Raw genomic sequence first — 25,181 nt, 5'->3', positions numbered from 1 at the left:
GGGAGTTTGGAACCTTGAACCGAATTTGGTGAGAACTCAAACAGGTCCTGCTCTTGTGCTCTTGGAGGCTAGCACGTGAGAAGGGCCAGGGCATAAGGAAGGATAAGAAGAAAGCAGGATATTGTAAGAATTTTAGGATGCATAAAGCTCCGTGGCAAATAAAAGAAAATGAAGTCAACGGTACAGAAGAATGGCACTCGAAGGACAAAATTTGAAAGGTCAAGTCACAGGAACCAGAAGCAGAACATGTAGAATTTACACCTTCTCATCTGATCGCTTAAATTCTAGGGGACTTAGACCTGACCTGACTGCAAAGACGGGGCTGAAAAGCACCATGGATGTTAACTTTCTGGCCACAGGACCGAGTGTCTAAAGGTGCCCAGACCTAAGGCTTTAGAAACAGGAATGCTGCCCCTCTCTTTGCCTGACCCCGCCTAGTTCCAGTCATCTGGAGCTCCCAATGGTGGGTGGAGAAGTGATTACCAAAGTTCACTTCCCCATTTCAGCAGATCCCCAACTAGTCCAAAGAGAGAGCCCTGCCTATTCTGTTACTGCAGGGATGGGGAAGTGAGTATTTCTAACGACTTCCCTGTGGAGCCCGGGAGTGTTCCTGCTGCCTGAAGTCAAAAAATTCTTCCTTAAAAAGTAAGTATAGATCCGAGACAGGCTGCACTGTGGGTAGTAGCTCTAAGAACAGGTAAGCCCTGTTTCTCAGCCTTTGAAAGTTATTCAACAACCAGAGAACTTAGAAATCCATGAGCTGAGTTGCAGGGCACTCGTCTGGATTTGTGACTCTGAAAGATTGCAACAAGGTTAGTTAGCCTGGGATATTGCTGCGGAGTTTGGCTCAGCCTGCTCTGCCCGGCCCCATGTCCCTGCAAACCTCTTTACCTCTCTGCACGATAGCTTCTTTACTTGTGAAATATGATATTAGTTATCATTACTTGAGTGTTTATGATGTCCCCAAACACAACATTTGAGCTAAGTATTATCTTTCCCTTTTCACAAAGAGAATGGAATCCAGAAGGTATGAATAACTTACCCAAGGTAACTCAACTAATAAGAGTCAGCATTAAAATTCATGTTTCCCTCTAAAGCCTATGCATGCCCTAAGGAGCTAGCACCCCTCCCTAAGTCAGGCATGTAGAAGGAATGCAGTAAGTCACAATTATTACTGGTATTTCAAAACGGCATTGACCATGATTATCATCTGTACATAACACAAATGTTTTTCTTAAAAGATACATGTAGGGCCGATTGTCCTTTTTTTGCACGGACACATATGAATGCCATTTTATGGCTTATAGGGGAGCATGTTTGCCACTTAGAATAATGGCCTGACCAGCGTTTAGTTCCAGAACGAAGAGAAATTCTGTTTATGGATGTTGTATACATAGCATAATAAAGGAGAAAGAACACTGGACTAAGAATTAATTAAGGACTTTATATTTTCAAAAAAAAATTTTTTTTATTATCTCATTTCATTCTTATGTCAACTGCCTTATTTTTGTCCTAATTTAATAGAGGAGAAAGCAGTTTCTGAGTGGGAGTACTGGTATGTTTGGCTTAGACCAGTGCTCCTCCTTTTAGTGCCTCTAATCCAGACTACACCCACCAGTAGCTGTGAAACTTTTGGCAAGACACTTCTCTTGGTCTGGAGGTTTTCATCTATAACATATGGGTGGGCCAAAGAGGATTTGATTTCTAAGACTTTTCTTTTCTAAGGGTCTTTAACAAGGAGTTCAGGGATGACCTTGGCTCAAGGTGAAATTCACCTGTTCATGGGTTTGTTGCTTAAAATTGTGCTGTTTATACCCAACAGTCTTTGTATATGCTTCTGGGTATGCACTTGGTTACTTTGATAAGATCTGGTATTCAACAATATTTTCTCAAAGTTTGGTCCTGTATTTTCATTCAGGAGTTCTCTGGAAATTTCAATCCTGGGATAAATGAGGCGGAGCCCTCAAGATGCCTTTTTTTGTCTTCAAATATATAGATGTTTGTAGGGTACTTCTTTTTTTTTTTTTTTCTCTTTTTTTTTTTTTTTTTAAAGATTTATTTTTTTGACAGATAGAGATTACAAGTAGGCAGAGAGGCAGGCAGAGAGAGAGAGAGGAGGAAGCAGGCTCCCAGCCAAGCAGAGAGCCCGATGCGGGGCTTGATCCCAGGACCCTGGGATCATGACCTGAGCCGAATGCAGAGGCTTTAACCCGCTGAGCCACCCAGGTGCCCCTGTAGGGTACTTCTTCAGTCACAACATTAACACGACAGACTCTGAAGTTATTTATCTTGCATATAGAAGTACAATGATGTTGCTGTCCAATCGATTGTCATTTGTGGAACACCCCGAAACAATAAGATTGGGACAGTGTACCAGCAAAGGCTACGCTGAGTGCAGAGGGCCAGGCATTTGTTTGTCAAAAGAGCTGAAAGATTTGCTTTACAGGAGGCTGGTTTTCCCCTGCGGAATTGGGCCTCTGAGCAATGCTCAGTCCCAAGATTATTTAAAGGGGATTATTTAAAGATAGTTAATTATTTCTAGGCTCACGGTAGCCGCCAAGGAACTTCACAGGGGTTCTAAACCTCAGGCCTGTGCATGGCCAGATCTCACTACAGTGAGGTTGTTTTTGGCCCACACAACATTTTGCTTTATTATAATAAGTTTTTGTTTTTGTTTTTTTTTAAGATTTTATTTACTTATTTGATAGACAGGAGATTACAAGTAGTCAGAGAGGCAGGCAGAGAGAGAGGAGGAAGCAGGCGCCCTGCTGAGCAGAGAGCCTGATGCGGGGCTCGATCCCAGCACCCCGAGACCATGACCTGAGCCGAAGGCAGAGGCTTTAACCCACTGAATAAGTTTTAAAGCATTTCCAGTCTAAGCATGGCTGGATTTCATTCACTCATGGCATCTGCCCTCTATTTGCTGAGTGTTCATCGTGTGCCAAGCATTTTACATACTTTTTTTTTTTTAAGAGAAAATCGTGAGTTAGATATTAGCATCTCCTGTTTACAAATGAGTAAATGAGGCTCAAAAGGAAAAACTTGCCAAAGGCAACTAGTAAATACCACTATGGACCGGCAGAGCATTAGGTTTGAGCCTAAATGGGTCTTGGTTTGCTTGGATCTGTCTTCTCCTCCAGTGCCTTCCCAAGTGAGTGTATCAAGGGCCTCTCAACTCTACGACTGGGATTTATTCTTTTATATAACCGCGGAGACACTGGGCTTTTCCATCACAGACTTCATTCATTATTAGCTAAACTTGAGCAACTAAGGGTGTCATGATCTTGTCTTCCATACAGAATCCCCCTGCACCCACCCTATTCTCCTGGACCGCCCTTTGCAAGCCATTAGCAATTCGGAGCGTCCATAATGTGTCCTTAGTTGCAACTGAAAGAGCTTGCTCAGCGGAGAGAAGACCTGAGGAGAGGCGACATCGCATAATAAACCGTCTTCAAATAGTTGAAAATCCAAAAGAGAAGAGTATGTCTACGGTTCCAAAGAGCAAAGCCAGGTAGAGCGGACCTGATAGAGCTGCGGTTTATGACAGCTGCCTATCATCCCCATCGTCAAATCCATGCCAAGGCCCCCCGGAGTCCTCCCCAGACACCCTACCCCTAGGCCACCTGGAGGTGGAGACCTGAGCTCGCCGCGCTAGCTTCCCGGGTCGCCGCCCCCCGAGCCGCTGCGCTAGAGCCGCGGGGGACCCGCCCTTCTGCTGCGGCAACGAGGCCGCCGTCTCCTTGGCAACCGCAGACGCGGAGCGGCCCCGGTGCCAGCTCCTCGCTCAGAGCTCAGTCGCCACTTGGTTCCCGGGTCCGAGTCTGCCTCCACCATGGCCTCCAAACAAACCAAAAAGAAAGAGGTGCATCGTATCAACTCGGCGCACGGATCGGATAAATCTAAAGAGTAAGGGACCTCTGCCTGCCCGTCCCGCCCTGGCCTAGCCTGGTCCTGGGGCTGCTCTCCTGCAGCAGGCTCTGCCAGGGCGGCAGTGGGGCCGGCCTACTCGCAGCTCCTCTGTCTTCTCTGGGAGATTCATGCTCCCATTCCTTCCTCATGCCTACCTCCACCCTCCCCCTTCCCAGAGCCCCTGGTTTCTCTGCCTCAGGTGCCCAGTGGCACTTTTGGTTTCCCTCCGTGAACCTCCCGCTCTTCCCGCCCCTCCGCTCCTTCATAGCCCACCCAGGCACTTCCTGGGGTGCAGCTGCCTGACGAAAAAGGCATAACTCAAAAGATGTCTCGTTAGGGTCACATCTTCCTGGCCCCAATAATGACAGACACACACAGAGAGAGAGAGAGAGAGAGAGATTTGGACTCAGTGCTTAATGGCGATTCCCTAGCTTCTGTGGGCCCCATTCAACAACTAAAGAACTTCTCTCAGATGACATCAGAAGTAAAATGGTTTTAAAAAGTTAAACCTAGGGACGCCTGGGGGGCTCAGTGGGTTGGGCCTCTGCCTTTGGCTCAGGTCATGATTTCCGTCCGTCCGTGCTAGGATTAGCCCGGTGTCAGGCTCTCTGCTCAGAGGGGAGCCTGCTTCCCCCTCTCGCTGCCTGCCTCTCTACCTACTTGTGATCTCTCTCTCTGTCAAATAAATAAATAAATAAAATCTTTTTTAAAAAAAGTTAAAATTATATAAATATATGGTTCATGTTACTAATGTAACTCCTTTCCTACACACATCCCCATGTTCCTGATTCTCTAGTTCCCAGTTCTGTCTTCCCTCCTAAGCAGGCTTTCAGCTACCTGGCAGATAATCCATTCATTTTATTAATGTAAATTTCAGATACTATATTACATATATTAGTGATTTTAACAAGATCTTATAAATCAGGTCATTTTAACATTTACCAATGATTTCCATTCTTCTAGGTCCAAGTCTTACAAGGCCTTATAGGATCAGACCCCTATTACTTTTCTAACTTTCCCACTCCTTTGTTCACATACTAGTCTCCTCTCCACTCCCTGGAACACCTGTGTTGTTCCTACCTCAGGATCTTTGCACTTGCTATTTCTACTGTGGGAAAGTTCTTCTCCCCTGATTTTTATGTGGTTTTCTCCCTAAGCACATTTAGGTGTGTATCTAAATGTCATTTTCTTGTGTCAGCTTCTTGGGCCAACTGGTTTAAAATCATAGCCTCCATTTTCTTGCCCTCCCTATTTTGCTGCTTTATTTTTCTTGAAATTTTTATTCATTTAACATACCTATATATTTTGCTTTTTAGAAATTATGTTTATTTATATAGTTTCCTGATAGAATGTAAGTTCCCCAAGGGCAGAGTTTCTTTTTTTTTTATATATATACTATTGTCTCCTTAGTATTTCAAGTCATTCTTGCCTTGTACATAGCAGACACTCAAAAATGCTTATTTAATGAGTGAATGACTAATTAAATAAGAGATTATAACAGGGTGGCAATGGAATTTTTGAATATATTAAAAAAACCCTTAGTCAATGATGGTTATAATTAATGAACTTTGATGGCTGACAACTCTCAAGGAGTTTTGGGGAACATCTTTGACTTTAAAGAGTTTATGTCCTGAAAGAGATGAGACTTAACTCCCATGGGTGGGGGGAAACCTGACCAAACCAGATACCATAAATCATAGTACATGACCTGGGCCAGTGATGGTTGTGTCACATTGAGAGAGACAAGGTGCTTGCTGGTAAGATTCTAACTCTTTCCTTGCAAGCAGTTCCCATTTCTTTTTGAGAAGATAATGTTATTTCTAACATGTTTATTTCTTCCAGAAAATATTCAAGTTGAATTGCATCAATAAAACTGTATATGTCAATTTATGAAAATACAAGCATGAAGGCAAATAGTTACACAAAATCTAGGCTTTGCTAGAAACTATTGAGCATTAAACATCAAATCATTAGGTTTTGCTGTACATAATATAATAAAGTGTGAAGTTTATTATAAATCAAGTCTCCCTTCAAAATTTTTCTGGAAATTCAATCATAGATATCAGGCTAAGTCATCATCAAAAGATAAGGTGTCACCCTGCCTGGGACCTAGGGAACAAAGTCTATCAAGGCTTCAGTGTAATTGTCATTTGAAATAGTCTGGGGATATTTACAGTAAGCTTTTCTATATCATTTTACTGTACCTTATGGTTACACATCCAATAAATGCAACCAACTCTAACCTAGACATGGTCCTAGACATGGAAAGGAGAGAAAGGGTCTTCAGAGCTTTGAAAATAGCAATCTCTAGCATACCTCTTTTATTCCCTCAAATTATTTGTCCTAATGGGGACAAATACCATGTCTGGCTCTCACCTAGCATGGTGGCTAATACTGACCATTTCCACTTGTTGATTAAATGATCTCATAGTTTAGTGACCTAGCTTGGTTTCCATTCCTTCTGAATTAGATTAAAGCCTGATTCTCCTCCTCTTTCTAATCTGTTTTGCTGAGATGGCAAAGTACAAAAACTGAGATCTTACAACTGAGAAAGCAGAGTCATCTACGTCCAGCTCTGACCAAATTCACATGTCAGTATGACTCTGAGTGGTCATTCATAACCATGTTATGCCAGGGAATTGAGTCGTCAGTCCTTGCATTAGATTCACTTATTATCATTTGGTCTGTCTCAGGAAGGATGGAATCTCTGTTATAGGGTTCATTCTGGCACAAATTTTCTGTGACATTAGACATGTCATTTTTCTATTCTGACATTCAGTGTTTTTCTCCTTTAAATGAAACCACCTAATTAAAATTGCCCCAGATCCAACATCTTCTGTCCTCCCTTTTCTGCTTTATTTTCCCCTCCAGCTCTAAACTTCCATGACTTAATCAGATTAAAAAAAAAAACAACAACAAAACAAAACAAAACAAAACAAACTCTACTCTGTCCACAATGGGTGAGGGAATTTTGTTACAGTTAAGTATTTAACACTTTGATTTAATTCATTTTTCCAGTAGAAGTTATCTTTTAAAAATTCTATGTTCAGGAGCAATAACTGTCATAACAACTGTCACAAATTATAACTTTCAGTATCAAATATCTAATGATAATTAAAAATTATAAGCCAGTCTAACTTAATCAACTTGAAAACTGATAGGCATGGCAAATCCACTTTCATTAGATGCTATCAGAAGGGTTTGTAGTGACACTAAGTCAAAACTTTGATTTTCTTGGAAATACTGAATATAAGCCTTTGTGTTATCATGGCTAACTTTTTTTTTTTAAAGATTTTATTTATTTATTTGACAGAGAGAGAGATCACAAGTAGGCAGAGAGGCAAGCAGAGAGAGAGGAGGAAGCAGGCTACCTGCGGAGCAGAGAGCCCGATGTGGGGCTCGATCCCAGGACCCTGAGATCATAACCTGAGCCAAAGGCAGCGGCTTAACCCACTGAGCCACCCAGGCTCCCCTATCATGGCTAACTTAAAAGAAAGAAAAGAAAGTATGCCTTTTAAATATTAGTAGTTATTAGAAGTGTTGAAGCTTACATTTGTAAACACCAAAGTCTTTGGACGTGTAATGGGCAGTTTGAGGTGGAGACACCATTTGGTGTTTACACTAAACAAACTTTTGTTTCACTTCCAAAGCACCTTCAAACCAAGCTCAAACAAATAGATAATCTGTTAAACTAGCAAGGATTATGCAACCTCCCAGATTCTTAACGATGTTGAAATATCATTAACCCTCTTTCCAAGACAGAATGAAATCTATTTCATAATGCTCAGTAATCTATCCTTATGGACTGAAATGCACATCTAAATATTTTATAGACTTCTCAAAAAAGAACAACTATCAGTCCATACGAAAATTTGAAAACAAGACTAATTGTGATCAATGTTATACAAGCAATGTAAAATAGAAGAATAAATATCTTACTGAGGATTAAATTAAGTGGGTTTTTGGTCATCAGAGGTTCAAGAGGGAGAGCAGATTAAATGAAAACACGCCATAGTGGTTAGTAGATAATATGTTCCTCCACCTTCAGGGATCAGGAAAGAAATTCCCCATGAAAGAGTGGGAAGGTGCCTATGGCACCACGTCCAGTCCTCATAGCTCCACAGAGGAAGGCCAAGGTAAGAGAGCCAGCGGAGGACAAAACAACCCAGGGCTCACAATGAATTTTGTGATTTCCCCAGATGACCTCTGTGGACCCCAACAACTAAGGTCAATTAACAAATTTTAAAGGTTACTTCCTGTGACAGAAGCTTCCTTAGAGCAAAGCTTTTTCTTTATGTCAATTTCTCAACAGTTCAATGAGTACTTCTCATGCCCAACTCACTTGTAGGTCTGAGAGGACAAGGAATTGTGAAACATGGTACCTTCTCTCCGGGGATATGTGATCTAGGAAGAAAAAACAACCCCTAAGATTCACACCGAAGTAACTAGGAGGTATGAGGTGATTCCACATTGGTCAGGGTTACTTGTTGGAAATAATGCAAGAGGCCATATGTCAGGGAATTAGATGAGAGACATCATGAGAGTCCTACAATGAGGGCTGTATAGGGAAGAGGAGAGGAAGATCACTTCGAAACGGAGGTGGTCTGTCCTCGCTCCTCTACCAGCCAATCCCCAATTCAGAAGGCACAGGTTAGCAAGATGGTCAGTGCAGGCTATGGGCCTGTAAATGGCACAGAAAGCCAACCAGATGGCTGGCGTAGAGTGTCTGTGTCTGAACGGACTGGCCCCTAAATCATCTAAAATGAATATGTAGCAGAATGAGAGGGACGGATTCAGGGATTTAAACTTAATTAAGGGATTTGAAATACAAGGGAAAGCACAGATGCTTTTCTATATTAAAATAATGATTTATGAGGAATAATTTGACAGTTGTCTGCATGGACTATATGTTGGATTAAGAATCATAGTAGCAAGAAAAGAGTTCTCCATGGCAGTGAGGGACATTATGAAAGGGGAAACTCTCAATGATAGTGAGGGACATTTTTTAAAAATTAGTTTCAGAGGAAGAATTTAGTGACTCATCAGGTGCATATAACACCCAGTGCTCATTATATCAAGTGCCTGCCTTAGTACCCATCACCCAGTTATCCCTTTCACCCACCCGCCTCCCCTCCAGCAACTAGTGAGGGACATTTTTATTTTATTTATTTATTTTTATTTTTAAAGACTTTATTTACTTGAGAGAGAGAAAGAGCATGAGCAGGGGGGAAGGGCAGAGGGAGAAGGAGAAGCAGATTCCTGGCCAAGGAGGGAGTTCATATGGGGCTCCATCCCAGGATCCTGAGATCATGATCTGAGCCCAAAGCAGAAACTTAACTGACCAAGCCACTCAGGTGTCCAAGTGAGGGATATTTTTAAAGGGGAACTGTCAATGGTAATGAAAGACATTTATAAAGATGGGTGCAGAGCAACAATTTTGTTGTCAGAGACTATAAAGCCAAATTTCTGATCTTCAGTTGCAGTGGTAATACTTGTTGTGATGTCCAGGAAATGATGCCACCCTGTCTGAAAGAGAAAAGTGTAAATAAAATTCAGTGGCAAATTTCTGAAGGCCTTGCCTGGTTTATCTGGCTTATCTGCATTCTCTCAGGGCCTGGTACAGTGTGTGTTTAACAAATGTGTATAATTTAATTGAGTTGAACTGGAACCCTAGTGGGGCTGCTTGGCCATAAAAACCCTCTGGGTCAGAACCAGAGTGAGGCGAGAGTAAGGAAGACAGCCTGTTGGACATACCCCAGGACGCAGGGTAACTCTTGGCACACACTAGGGCATTATATAAATGTCTGTTGCATATCTTTAAATTAAAATCTCAGCCCCAAAGTTCTGCTTAATGAGGATAGTAGTACCACATTTGTCTTGGGGAATGCCATTGGTTCTCTCTTTAAAATAAACCTAATGTGGGACGCCTGGGTGGCTCAGTGGGTTAAGCCGCTGCCTTCGTCTCAGGTCATGATCCCAGGGTCCTTGGATTGAGTCTTGCATCTGGCTCCTTGCTTGGCAGGGAGCCTGCTTCTCTTGCTGCCTTTGCTTGCCTTTCTGCCTGGTTGTGTGTACTCTCTCTCTCTCTCGCTGGCAAATAAATAAAATCTTAAAAAAATAAAATAAAATAAACCTAATCTGTACATTTAAAAATTTATTAAGATTTTTCATGGTTTAAGAATTATCGCTGGCAGTGAAATCTATTTTTTTGTTTTAGGATCACCCAATTTTTAATTTGTTTAGTTTTGGAGAAGAAATGGTTCCCTATAAAGTTGATTTGGTAACATTATTAGAGAAGTAGATGCTACCTTAAAAAGATGTAAGTTTATACACTCATGAATTTGTATTTCATTGTTTCCTAAAAGCATGATCAGATGTGTACGTTGAAACTAGTAGCATTGTTGCTAATGCCTCTAGATGTGCAAGCTAATGTTGCCTTTATCAAAGGTGAGTATTTAAAAACACTTTCATTGACTTTAATATTTCTTTGACATTTCCAGGTCACGGGTTATTTAATTCAAGGGATTAAATAATCTATAAACTGATTATACTACGTGGTGTGAGATGAAATGACTAAAAGGTGTATTTAAGACAGATTAAAAATAAATCTTTGATATGAGCTGTATAACTTGGTATGTTCTGTGTAATGTGAAAAATTGAATAGAAATATTACTACTACTTTTACCCTCAACAAAGAAGATGCGCATATATTGTCATAAGACTTATCCAAGTAGGTGCTTTGAAATTGTGTTAACATTCCTCCCCAGGATAGGTACAGGCTAACTAATTCTAAATTCTGGGGCTACACCTCTGCTAATTTGTAGGGCTGAATTCACATATGCTACATGTTTAAAGTGAACATTTATTTCTATTTTGAATGGGTTTTTTTGTTTGTCTGTTTTTTTGTTTTTGCTGGTGTCAAAGCAAATGCTGTGGTCCAAATATTTTATATTTATTTTTATGCCATAGGATGAATATCAGAATTACATATATTACTCCAGTTGTAGTTCTTAAAAAAAAATAAAATAAAATCACTGCACCCTTTCTACCCTCAAGGTTAGTTATAAATTAGTGTGAAAGTCTCCAGCTTGTAAAACCTTATAGATCCAGAGGCAAAAGGAGAGGAAGCAGGAACAATGAGCTGTTTTGCTTGCTTTGGTCCCAGGTATGAGCCAGAAACACAGTGAGAGTTTAACCAGGTAAGGTCAAGGTCAAAGGTGAAGGCTGTTCTGCACACACTGCCAACAAGGCCATTTCTACATACTATTATAATGAATGAATTAGCCCTATGTTTGCTACACCTTGGGTCAAAGTCTAGGAGAAATTAAGGACTGGTTTGCACCACCAACAAAGAATGAGGTCATGAGGAAACTAACTGGAGTTAGAGTAAAAGAAAAACACCGTGTGCTCTTTATAAATATCAGCTTTGCTGCTGGAAGGTGTCAGATCCTGGGAAGCGGCAGAAGCATAAGGTCCTCATGTACTTTGACTTGGGACTGGAAAAGCAGATGCAGATGCCTCTTCTGCTCTCGTTACTCCTCAGGTCTTTCCAGAGGGTTTAGCTGCCTCCCAGGGGAGCATGGGTCACTCCAGCTGAATCTCACCTCTCTTGCCCTTTCCCCGAGGTGTCTCTCCTCTCTGGCCTGCCCTTACATGAAGTCGTTCTGCAGTAGTCTCACTCACCTCTCCTCTCACCCATTTGTCTCCTTTTGGATCATCTAAAATGATCATTCCTGATTAAAGTGGGCTAAATTAGCATCTGTGGTCCTTCTCATGTAATTGAGCTCAGGTTCAAGCGGACAAATCCACTCAGAGGTGGTCTACTATTCCAGGTTAAATATGTCCAAAATCATATTTTTTCTCTCCAATGTACGTATTTCCAGTGTGGTTCATTTTGAAGAATCTTGTTACCACTCGCGCTGACCCTCTCGGACTCCAAAGTTCAGTCATGGTTGACTTTCCCCTGACTTTCCCCTGTCCAGCATCCAGTTCGTCTCTTTGTTCTTTTGATTTTACGTTCAAATTGCTTCTCTAGCCTGGCTCAGCCTTCCTTTTCTTCCCTGTCATTTTCTAGTTTGGGCCTTTTGATGACTCCAGGTGGAACCGTAGAGAAAGCATTCCAACTTCCTGACTTTCTTCAGTCTATTCCCAATCTTCTTTCTATGCAGCACTGTTAGTCATCTTCTCAACACACTGTTCCACTAAGCAGGATGTTCCTGCTTTACAAAAGAAAGAGGGAAGGGAGGAAGGAAAAGAAGGAGAGAGAAGGCATGGAACTAGCTGGCAGGGCCATAGCCCACTCCAACTCCTTCCTGATCTCTATTACTAGCCAAACACTAACACACACGATGGACATTCTCCCACTTTTCTACCTTGGTGCCTTTCCCCATCCTCTTTTCTCTGCTTATAGTTGCTTTGGCCTTACCCCTGCCATTCTATGAATACCTTAAGACCTGCTTTTCCTTGCAGCCATCACGGATTTTCTAAATTAGAAACCATCTTCCGCCTTTTCTGTGCAGATAAAGCACTTAGTTTTTACCTTTTTTCAAGCCCTTTCACTTTTGCCTTTGCGGTTTTCTTACTGTGTGTATTGATGCTCACTAGTTTTAAGTTATTCGAGAACAGAAACTGAGTCTTAACTGATCTTCGTATTTACTCAAGCACAATGTATTGAAAAAAAAATGGTGAACTTTAAAAATTAACTATCCAATTAAATAATTTTAATAAAACTGAGAGGATAAAAGGTCAGCACGACAACCTGGCTTTAACTCGTTTTAATTGAAATTTTTTTAAGATTGCAATTTGTTTCCTTTCATATGTGAGGTTTCTAAAGAGTATGGCTCAGAATGTCCCAACCCAAATTAAGTCAGTTGTGTAATTGTGTTCATATTCTAATTCCTTCAGGGTATTAGCTGACACTACTTAAGAAGGCCTGCTGATTGCACAGTGGACAAATAAACAACCTCCCACTATGACTAATATCGTGTCTTAACTCTGAGCAGCATGCTTGAAGAAAATAATGGCAAAATTCCAGACCCCCATTTTATTGAAGTTTTAATCCCCACAGTGAAAATAATCTAATTAAAGCACATCTAGGACTGTGTATATGTAAATCAGCTTCTGATTTGCTTTTTTCTTTTGCTTAGAAGTCTCTAATGGCTTTGTACCAGCTAAAGTTTTCTTTGAAGACTTTCAACTCTTAGAGATTTTCTATTGTATTATTTAATCTTCTTAATTGATTTAAGAATTTTTAAAAAATCATTTTGTCATCTTTGCCAGGTATGTGATTAATGTGTTTTTAAGTTTTAAAAATTATTCATGTTTTATGAATAATTGGATTATAAATACATTTTAATACAATTATGGATTACTTTCATTATATATAAAGATAGTTTTGACTTCTTCCCAATTCCAAATTATTCAGGGTATTTAATTTATCAGGAATAGATATACATGAAAGACAAAACATAGAGACAAAATATATTTTATTGCATATAACTCAGTAATCAAATATATTATACAATATGGATTTAATTTTACTATGTATTATGACTCTAGGAACAGATAATATTGCTATCACAGTATGTTGTTAATTTGCCTTTTATAATCCCCAGGCTTGTTTTCTTTTTATTTCTGAGGTCAAGACCTGAGCCAAGATCAAAATTTGGACGTTTAACACACTGAGCCACCCAGGCACCCCTCTTTTTCTTTCTTTTTTAAAAACAGGTTTATTTTTTAAAATTTTAAAAAAAGATTTTATTTATTTATTTGGGAGAGGGAGAGAGCACAAGTGGGGGGAGGGGCAGAGAAAGAGGCAGAAACAGACTCCCCACTGAGCAGGAAGGCTGACTTGAGGTTGATCCCAGGAGTCTGGGATCATGACCTGAGCCAAAGGCAGACACCTAACTGACTGAGCCAGCCAGGCACCCCTAGAAACAGGTTTATTCATGTAAATCTGACATACAGAAAATTCCATGTATTTAAAGGATATGTTTTGATAAGTTCTGAAGTACATCTACACACATGAAAACATCAACATGATTAAGACAACGAAGAGATTTACCTTTCAAAAAGGTTTTCATGATTTCCTGGTGATCCTTACCTTCTGTCCCTTCCTTACCCCAGTCTCCAGGGAACCACTCTTTTGTGTTCTGTTACTATAGATTAGTTTTAATTTTCCTAGAGTTTTATATAAATGGAATCATGTATATTCTCTGTGTGGTTTCTTTCATTCATTATATTTATTTTACTGTCATATTCTTCCATGTTGTTTCTAGCAGGTAGTGTAGAATTTGTATTATTTCTTCATTGAATATTTAGTAGACTTCACCAATGAAGCCATTTGGACCTGGACTGTTCTTTGTAGGGAAGTTTTTAATGATAAATTCACTTTCACTAACAGCCACAGGGATATTCAGTATCTCCAATCCAACCTGTGAGTTGTTCTTAATTTATGTCTTCAAGAAATTGTTCCATTTCACCTAAGTTATTGAATATATGGACTTAGAATTGTTTGTAGTATTTCTTTATTCTCCTTTTAATGTCTAGAATCGGTAGTGATGGCCCCACTTTGGCTTCTGATATTGGTAGTTTGTGTCTTTTGTCTTATATTCTGATCAATCTGACCAGAGTTTGATTGATTTTGATGATCTCAAAGAACTGGGTTTTGGATTCATTGATTTTTCTCTATCATTTTTCTATTTCTATTGATTTGATGTAATCTTAATTTTCTTGCTTTATTTAGTTTAGATTTTACCAGTTTAAAGTAGAAACTGAATATATTGAGACTTTGACTCTTTCCTCATATAGGTTTTTTTGGCTATTACTTCTCACTTATGCACTGCTTCAGTAGGATCCTGTAAATTTTAATGTTTTCTCCATTTTTATTCAGTTCAAATACTTTCTAATTCCCTTTTTGATTTCCCCTTTAATTATTGGTTAATCATAAGTGTTTTATTTCAGTTATATTTATATCTTAGAATTTTCCAGATTTTTTCCTGTGATTTCTAATGTAATTCCATTGGTCAGAGAAGATACTTTTTATAATTTGAATTCCTTTAAATTTGTTGAGATGTTCTATGTCTTAGATTGTGTTCTATCTTCATAAATATAATGTGTAGTTCTTGAAAAGAATGTGCATCTTATTGTGATGAAATGTTCTATAAATGTTAATTAGGTCAATTTTAATGGATATTGTTCTATATTGGATAGTGTTCTATATACTGTATCTTCTGCAGCCTTATTGATATTCCATCTGGTATTTTTTTTTTTCTTCCACTTAAAGGTCTTCTTTTATTTTTTTATTGTGCTAAGGATTTTATGCTGATGAATGCTTTCAGCTATTTATGTCAGGAAAAATGTGTTTATGTCATTTTCACTTTTTAGAAATATTTTTGCTAGGTGTATAATTCTAGCTTGACAGATTTTTTTTCTTTTAATTTTTAAAAGATATTCCCCATTCACTTGCATTGTTTTTAAGAGAAATTTGCTGTTTTCCTTTTTCTTTGTTCCTCTGCATGTAATATGTGTCTTTTTTTTTCCCCTCCAGTTATTAGCATTTTTTTCAACAGAACTTTTGAGTCATTTGCTTATGTTGTACTCAAGCATGCTATTCTTTGTTTTTTTTTCTTTTCAGCGTAACAGTATTCATTGTTTTTGCACCACACCCAGTGCTCCATGCAATATGTGCCCTCCTTAATACCCACCACCTGGCTCCCCCGACCTCCCACCCCCCGCCCCTTCAAAACCCTCAGGTTGTTTTTCAGAGTCCATAGTCTCTCATGGTTCACCTCCCCTTCCAATTTCCCTCAACTCCCTTCTCCTCTCCATCTCCCCATGTCCTCCATGTTATTTGTTATGCTCCGCAAATAAGTGAAACCATATGATCATTGATTCTCTCTGCTTGACTTATGTCACTCAGTATAATCTCTTCCAGGCCTGTCCATGTTGCTACAAAAGTTGGGTATTCATCCTTTCTGATGGTGGCATAATACTCCATACTGTATATGGACCACATCTTCCTTATCCATTTGTCCATTGAAGGGCATCTTGGTTCTTTCCACAGTTTGGTGACTGTGGCCATTACTGCTATAAACATTGGGGTACAGATGGCCCTTCTTTTCACTACATCTGTATTTTTGGGGTAAATACCCAGTAGTGCAATTGCAGGGTCATAGGGAAGCTCTATTTTTTGATTTCTTGAGGAATCTCCACACTGTTCTCCAAAGTAGCTGCACCAACTTGCATTCCCACCAACAGTGTAAGAGGGTTCCCCTTTCTCCACATCCTCTCCAGCACACGTTGTTTCCTGTCTTGCTAATTTTGGCCATTCTAACTGGTGTAAGGTGGTATCTCAATGTGGTTTTAATTTGAATCTCCCTGATGGCTAGTGATGATGAACATTTTTTCATGTGTCTGATAGCCATTTGTATGTCTTCTTTGGAGAAGTAAGCATGATATTCTTAATGTTTCTTGAGTTTAGGGCTAATTGAAATTCCTGAACTTGTGGATTTGTAGTTTTCATTTAATTTTTAAAAGTTTTGACCATAGTTTCTTCAAATATTTTTTTTTTCCTCCTAGCCCTCCTTTGAGGACACAAATAATCCCCAGATTGTTTGAAATTGTCCTAGAATTCACTGATGCTCTGTTCATTTTCAATTCTTTATGTTTCATTTTGGGTTATTTCTATTGCTATTGTTTTAAGTTCCTTAGTCTTCAGTATTTTCTCTCAAACACTTTAGTTTCCATTTCAGGTATTTTAGTCATTAAAAAAAAAAATCTCATGTGTATGAGAAACTACCCAAGGTCAAAGAAAAAAGTACTCCAAAGGATTGGAGGACTCACACAGAGCTAATTCTATTGTTATCATCCACAAAACCCAAAGTAAGTAGAAAGAAAGGAATAACAAAGATTAGAGAATAAATAAATGAAATATAAAATAGAAAAACAATCAATAAAATCAATAAACCCCAAATTGGTTCTTTGAAAAAATCAACAAAATTGACAAATGTTTGCTAGGTTGAATAAGAAAAAAAGAGGAAAAACTCAAATTCCTAAAATCAGAAATGAAAGTGGGGACATCACTACCAGTCTATACAAATAAAAAGGAGAACAGGGCACCTGGGTGGCTCAGTGGGTTAAGCTGCTGCCTTCAGCTTAGGTCATGATCTCAGGGTCCTGGGATTGAGTCCCACATTGGACTCTCTGCTCGGCAGGGAGCCTGCTTCCCTCTCTCTCTCTTTCTGCCTGCCTCTCTGCCTACTTGTGATCTCTCTCTCTCACTGTCAAATAAATAAATAAATAAAATCTTTAAAAAAAATAAAAAGGATAACAAAAGTTCTATGAGCAATTGCATGCCAACAAATTAGATAACCCAGATGAAGTGGAAAATTCCTAAAACTGCAAAACCTACCAGAATAACTCATGAAAAAAACAGAAAATCTAAATAAGCTTGTAACTACTAAGGAAACTTAATCAGTAATCAAATATCAATATCTCTCAAAATGAAAGGCTTTGGACCTGATGGATGCACTGATGAATTCCACCAAACACTGAACGAAGATTTAATACCAATCCTTGCCAAACTTTTATAAAGAATTGAAGAGGAGGGAATATTTTCTAATTCATGCCATGAGGCCAGCATTACCCTGATAACAAAGCCAAATAGAGACCAAAAGCTTTTAAAGACATTGAGGCAAAGATCATCAACAAAATCATTGCAAACAGAATTCAGAGAGGTAGTGAAAAGCATATACACCCAAGCCAAGTGGGATTTATTCTTGGAATGCAAAGATGGTTTAACATATGAAAATAAATCAATATGATACACCATATAGACAGAATAATGATAAAACCCACACAATTATCTCAATTAATTCAGAAAAATCATTTGATGAAATTCAGTGCCTTTTCATGATAAAAACACTTAAGAAGCCAGGAATAGAAGGAAAGTGCCTCAACATAATAAAGCCATACATGAAAAGTCCATGGAGGATATCATACTCAATGATGAAAAGCTAAAAGCATTTCTTCTGAGATAAGGAACAAGACAAGTGTGCTCACCTTCACCATTTCTGTTCAACATAGGACTAGAAGTACTAGCCAGAACAATTAGGCAAGAAAAGAAAATAATTTAAATTGTAAAGGAGAAAGTAGAATTCTGTTTGCAGATGGTATGATCTTACATGTAAGAAATGCTAAAGATGCCACAAAAAATCTGTTAGTACAATAAATTCATCAAAGTGGCAGGCTACAAAGTTCACAGCACATGAAAATCTGTAGCATTTCTATACATGGACAATGAACAATCTGAGAAGAAAATGACAAAAACAATATTTACAATAGCCCCAAGAAGAATAAAATACTTAAGAATTAAACCAATAAAGGAGGTGAAAGACCTATACAATAAAAACTAAACAACCTTGCTAAAAGAAATTAAAGGCATAAAAAAAATGGAAACACTTCCCATGTTCATGGATTGAAAGTCTTAATGATATTTTAATGTCATTACTATCCAAAGCAACCTACAGATGAAATGCAATTCCTATTAAAATATCAGTGATTTTTGTTTTTTGCAGAAATGGAAAAACTCATACTAAAATATATATGGAATGGGTGACCCTCTGAAGATCTCAGTAGTTCTTTCTGTGCAGCTCTCTGTTCTAGTCACTGTCTTGCAAACTCTAGCAGCTCTGGTCTCCTCCAGACTCTCACTTCCTGTTCCTCTACTCAAGGAATTTGCTATGATATGCCTGGATGACCTGTTCTTGCACTGTAGCCCCAAATTCTCTCACAACCATGAACTGAGGCAGTTATAAGGCTCACCTCATTTGGTTCCTATTTTTTGAGGAGCACCATCCTTCATCACTTGATGTCTGCCTTGAAACCCAGTTTCATGTGTTTTGCTCAGGTTTTGGTTGCCTTAGGTAGGAGGATAAATTCAGTCCCCATTATTGCAACTGAAATGAACATAATATCTCTTAGGTTTATTACCTAAATTTTGCATTTTATTTCTAAATATTAAGATGGGAGGGTTTGAAGCAGCATTTTACAAATATATATCCACAAATAATATATTGCAGGTGTGGGTACAATTCTTTTGCCAAAAGTGAAATCCTAAATTATATGTAATTGCCAGTATATATTTTCTCCTAAAATACTGGTTTTTGATATAGTAGAGACATTTGTTATAAGAATTTTAACTAAAAGAATGCAACTTACAGATGTGATGGGGATCAGCTTTAATCACATTTTCATAGTAATTATCGTTGTGCTCATTTTTGAGTTGTATTGAAACTTCAGAGTTCCTCAAGCTTTCTATTTTAAAACTGATGGTCCATTATGGGTAAATGTTACATACTATATATCTAAGAATAAAATGTTCATCTTTGTACAATGGGCAAAGTGTTTATCTTGCTATTTATCTTGTATTGCTTCCCAACCTAATTTCCCTATTACTTTTTTTTTTTTTTTAAAGATTTTATTTATTTACTTGACAGAAAGAGATCACAAGTAGGCAGAGAGGCAGGCAGAGAGAGAGAGAGGGAAGCAGGCCCTCTGCTGAGCAGAGAGACTGATGTGGGACTTGATCCCAGGACCCTGAGATCATGACCTGAGCCGAAGGCAGTGGCTTAACCCACTGAGCCACCCAGGCGCCCCTCCCCATTGCTTTATACTATATGTTCATGCAGTGCTAAAAAGCTCATAGTTCCCTGCACCCACTCTGCTGTTTCTTGCCTCTGTACTATCTCTTATGCTCTTCTCTTTTTTTACTGATGCCCTTTCTGCTTTTACAACCTGGAAAATTTCTTGTTATCTTTCAAAACAGCTTAGATGCTATTTATCTCAGGGAGTTTTTCCTAATTGCCTTACATCGGGCACAATGCCATCTGTGAATGCTTCCATCTCTGTGTATACCACATTATATTGACATCATCTGTTTACCTGTTTGAATTCTAAAATAAACTCAAGATTAGAGACATGTATTTATGAGTCTGTAACCCTATCATCAAGCACAGAGCTTGTCACAGAGCAGGTGTTCAATAAATGTTAGTTAAAAATAAGTGAACTGTTGGGTGAGTGAGATGCCTATCTCATTCTGAAACAGTATTTTTCTAAAATGTTTTAGTCTCCAGACAGATTGGTTGATTTGATCTTTATTAAAAGAATTCTGCATTCTCAATTTCCCATCTACCTAAGGCAGAGTTTATACTGAGTTGTTTTCTTTATATCACTGCAGCCGTTTATTTATTCAGCTTGTGCACATTAAGGTATTACTACACTGATTATATTTCTCACTTGGTTTTTAATTAGAAAATGTATCCAAAAGCAAAACAGTACAGATGTATACAAATGTAAAAATGTAAAGAGACAGAAAACAGAGATTAACAGATAAGGCAAATGATACTTTGAGAATCCAAACCCAATACCTTAAAATATCTGGAGAAGAAAGATGACAAACTGAAACTGCACTAGATTTGGGTCAAGTTTTTCATTGTTGTCCCTTCCCTTATGTCTTAAAAGCCTCTCTTTTCAATAGAGATGATGAAGAAAGCTCTAAACCTCACAAAACTGTGACTATAACATTAGATTCATACTTGAACAAGGGAGAGGAAGGAATTATTTTCTATAAATAATATACGACCCCTTAAAAATGGCACCATGAAAACAATTTTGTTGTAGGTAATTTTAATGATAGGCTACACTAAACTTTGAAGATTTAAACTCTTATTTCTGTTTGTCTTCCTACTGTGACCAGATCCCTAGGCTTTAGTTTTAGATTCTAACTGTAGCCTGAATCAACAAGAAATATGTACACTACTATAAGCATAGTGGTAGGATCCTCTCTAGGCTGCCACTCTAGCGGGCAAAAGGCAGCCCTTGTAAGTCTAGAAAAAAGTTATAAACTGGAAGCTACTGCTAGTATTTTGAATCTAGGAAATACAAGTAAAGATGTATAAGAGTCATATACTGTAATTTAAATCTGTATTATACTAAGTACAGCATTCCAAAATATACATCAAGAAATACTAAAAGTAAATGCTCTACAGTAAAGAGGTAATAATTAAAAAAATGCTACTGACATGGAATATTTATAATCAGAAAAATAAATATTCAGGGACCTCACCAGAAGAATAAAGTGCTCTGCCAGTTATTAAAAGATTAACGCTGGTGTATTAAATATAGCATTCATTCCCCACTGGAAAATACAGAGATTCTTCTGGGTTATAATCAATACTTACTTCACAGGATTAACTGTTTTAGAATAGATATAGAAAGCTTTGTCACAAAGAAGAACAAAGCACAAAGACAAAATGATAAATTAAGAAGCAATGTTATCTTTTTAGGGATAAAATTTAGAGGAATGCAACATTAAGCTCCATGAAATAATGCGCATAACGAGAATTCTAATAAAAATGACATCCTTAATGTAAGATAACTTAATAAGAAATCCAGGTCAAATAAAATTCTGGAAAGGAAATACCCAAATGTCACTGACTTTTCAAATACTATCTTGGCATAGAATCTATAAAGGCAAAAACTAAACAACACCAAAAAAAAAAAATCATCTCTACTAACATCCAAACAAAACCACCAATTTCTTTTATATTGCGTAAAGCAAGAGACTGACACGAAGTTATGTGATAACGCACATCAGCCAGCATGGACTCTACAGGTGGTTTCAGCATATACTGAGTTGTTTTCTAATGTCAGGTCCACTCTTTTTGTTCTTTCTCAGTTTGGAAGTTTTAAATTTTATTTCTTTAAGGGTCTTTGCAATGGCTTGAATACTTGTTAACTCTAAAATTTGTATATTGAAATCCTAATCCAAATGTAATGATGTTGGATATGGACATTTGAGAGGTAATGAGGTCATGAATGTGATGCTCTCATGAATAGGATTAGCATCTTTTTAAGAAGAGGACAGAGAGAGGGGCAGCTCAGTTGGTTAAGCATCTGACTCTTGGTTTTGGCTCAGGTCATGATCTCCTGGGCTGTGGGATGGAGCCCTGTGTGGAGTGGGGAGTCTGCAGGATTCTCTCTCTCCCTCTGCCTATCCCCCAACTTGTGCATGCTCTCTTTCTCTCAAATAAATAAATAGATCTTTAAAAAAAAGGAAGAAAAAGAAGAGGACAGAGAGCTATCTAGCTCTCTTTCTACCATGTGAGGACACAATGAGGACTTGGCCATCTGCAACCCAGAGGACATCTCTCATTAGAACTTGATCATACTGGTATCTCGATGTCAGACTTCTGGCCTCCAGAACTGTGAGGAAGAAATTTCTGTTGTTTATAAGTCGTGCAATCATGTTAGAGCAGCCCAAATTGACTAAGACAATCCTTACTTTAAAAACAGATTTATCTTCAAATACTTTCCTATATAGTCTACAGTTACCATTATTCCTAAAGAAAAAAACAGGCACACTGTGTCCATCAGAATTCCCTTTCCCATCTCACTTATTTTTGATAGTTTTTAAAAACCCAAAGTAATCGTAATCGTTATTTGCTAGTAGGAAATATTTTTTAGAATTTTGCCAAAACATATCAACTCATTTGTTTGCCATTGCTACTTGTAGCCTACACTTTCAATCTGGGTTCATTTCCTGTTTTCCTGAGATAAATCCTTCAGTAAATATTTTTATAGGAATCTATTATGGTAAATTCACAATTTTAAATATTTTTAGATAATTTAAGATAGATGTTTCTACCACACTTTTAAATAAGAGTTTAATTGGATCTTAATTTCAAGATTGACAGTTATTTTACCTCAGCTTTGATGATACCACTTCCTTATTTTACTGTGACTGTGATTGTTGTCAATTTGATAGTTTTTACATTTTTTCTTTGTGTAGATAGATATTTCTTTATGTAGATAGATTTTCATCTTCATCATTTATCTACAATGTTAGTTGATATATCTAGAGGCAGATTTGTACCCCCTGACCTCCCACTTGTTATTGCTTGATGTATTTTTTTCCATCTGAAGATACATTTTCCATCAGTTCTGAAGATTTTTCAGCAGTCCTCTTTCCAGATATTCCTCCCTACCCCCATCCTAACAATTTTATCTGTCTGCACCTTCTTTTAGGCATACCCTGGAGTTCTTCAATCTATCCACATCCTGAGTTCACACTTTCTCCCATCCAAGTACTAACCAGGCCCGACCCTGCTTGGCTTCCGAGATCAGACGAGATCGGGCGCGTTCAGGGTGGTATGGCTGTAGACGAGTTCACACTTTCTATCTATGCAAACATTTTATTTTGTTTGTTTTGTTTTATTTTATTTTATTTTTTAAGCTTTTATTTGAATTCCATTTAGTTAACATACGGTGTAATATTCATTTCAGGTGTACGGTATAGTGATTCCACACTTCCACAGAGCACCCTGTGCTCTTCACGACAAGTGCCCTCCTTGTGCCCTGTCACCTACTTCACCCATCCCTCCACCCATCTACCTCCCCTCTGGTAACCATCACTTTGCTCTCTATAGTTAACAGTCTGTTTCAAACACTTGATTTTAAAAATTCTACCTTCTGAATCCCTAGTCCTCTCCTTTCTTTGGCTTTATTTAGTCTATTCTTTCAACAGCTGATGTTGTCATTGCTGCAATTTTCCAATCAATATGTCTTTGTTGATATTGATCTCGTTTTCTGTTTGTTTGCTCAATATCTTTCTGTGCTTGTTGCAAAGCAGAACTTTCCCTCCTTTATCTTTTCAGTGATTCTAAACATTTGAATATCTCTTAAATTTGCTACATTATTCTCTTTTCTTAGGTGTGATTTCTTTTTTTTTTAATTTTTTACTGACTGTCCTTTGTCATTTTAAATTTCTTTTTTTCCTTTTTAGTGTTAGTTTTTCAGTTCACATTTTATAGGTATTTTAAACTCATGTATACTGTTCTTTGCCATGTGGTTGGGATGGTTTTCCAGAATAAGTCACTCCCTACCCATTGCGACATCCAGTTGTGATACACCACTGAAAAGGATAGGGCAGTTGTTACAATATTGAAATACTTCCTTATCAGTTGACAAATAGCTGCTTTTTTGAGGTTTCCAAGGAATATCTCTCTCCTTTTGGACTCTGACCTCTCTGAAAACCTCATGACCTATTCACAATTTGTTACTAATTGATTAAGGGACCAGTAGAGGGTCTCTAGTGCACTGTTCTAGCACACACACAATATAAAAATTTTCTGATTAGTAGGTGCATTTTTGTATTACCCTGCTCCCACCCAAGTCTTAGCATTGGGAGGTTGAAGGCTTTTCTCCCATGTGGGAAGTGCTATCCCTGATACCACCGCCCATTCCCATTTTTTTTTCTATAACCAACCTATTTCCTCATAGAGTCATAGGAAAGTGGCACATTGCCTGTTATGCCATAAACTATAGGAAGAGTTATACCAGCCCAAGTTCAAAGTTAGAAGTTCATGAGTAGCTCCAGCCGTGATCATTCACGAATCCCATTTCTGATCTCTTGACACTTACAAGGTAAACTTTGCTTCTTTTCCAAAATGGACTTAGAGATTTTTTAAGCTTGGACTACCACTGCTCGAATCTAATTCCAGCACCTGCTTGTAGATTGTACTATCTCAACTCCCTATGCAGCCCTACAGGTTCTTTCTAATAAGTGCATTGACTTCTTTTTAAAATTGAGATATAATTTACATATAATATTATATTAGCTCAGGTGTACCACATAATGATTTAATATTTGTAGATATTGAGAAATGATCACCACAGTTAAGTCTGGTTAATATCTATCACCACACATAGTTAACAAAATTTTTTTTCTTCTGATGAGAATTTTAAAGACCTACTCTCTTACCAACTTTCAAATATGTAATACAGTATTATTAACTATAGTCGTCATGTTGTACATTGCATTCTGCATGACTTAGTTATTTTATAATTGGAAGTTACACATCTTGACAACTTCACCCATTTTGCCCACCTCCTTCCTGCCTCTGCAAACACTCATTCACATTTTTCACTGTCTTTTAATCATGATCAGTTCATTTCAGTCACAAATATATATGTGTAATTAATAGATAGATTAATTCCCATATATATAAGATATATATATCTATTTTATATATAATCATCTTAACAACTCTAAACCTATTGCTTATTTAATATATCATTTTTACGTCAGACTATTCTGTCCAACTTGACCTGCTGTTATAAATTTGCTTCCTTTCTACTGTTGCTTCTCTTTTCCCCAGGAGCATCTTTCTATTTTATGTATCTGCTCTGGAAATCAGCCCATTGTCTGGCTC

General features: G+C 38.0%; 1 protein-coding gene across 1 annotated transcript in view; it reads left to right on the top strand.

The window, feature by feature from the left end:
* The first annotated feature begins 581 nt into the window (after positions 1-581).
* ADGB (androglobin) overlaps positions 582-25,181 on the top strand; it is a 191,142-nt gene continuing 166,542 nt past the window's right edge. The window contains exons 1-2 of the mRNA XM_046004182.1: positions 582-645; positions 3,300-3,906. Coding sequence (XP_045860138.1) covers positions 3,833-3,906 — 74 coding nt within the window. The 5' untranslated portion in view covers positions 582-645; positions 3,300-3,832. The remainder of the gene's footprint in view (positions 646-3,299; positions 3,907-25,181) is intronic.

Source organism: Meles meles, chromosome 5 (genome assembly GCF_922984935.1).
Source record: "Meles meles chromosome 5, mMelMel3.1 paternal haplotype, whole genome shotgun sequence".
Classification (NCBI taxonomy): domain Eukaryota; kingdom Metazoa; phylum Chordata; class Mammalia; order Carnivora; family Mustelidae; genus Meles; species Meles meles.
This window is presented reverse-complemented; position numbering and strand designations above follow the sequence as displayed.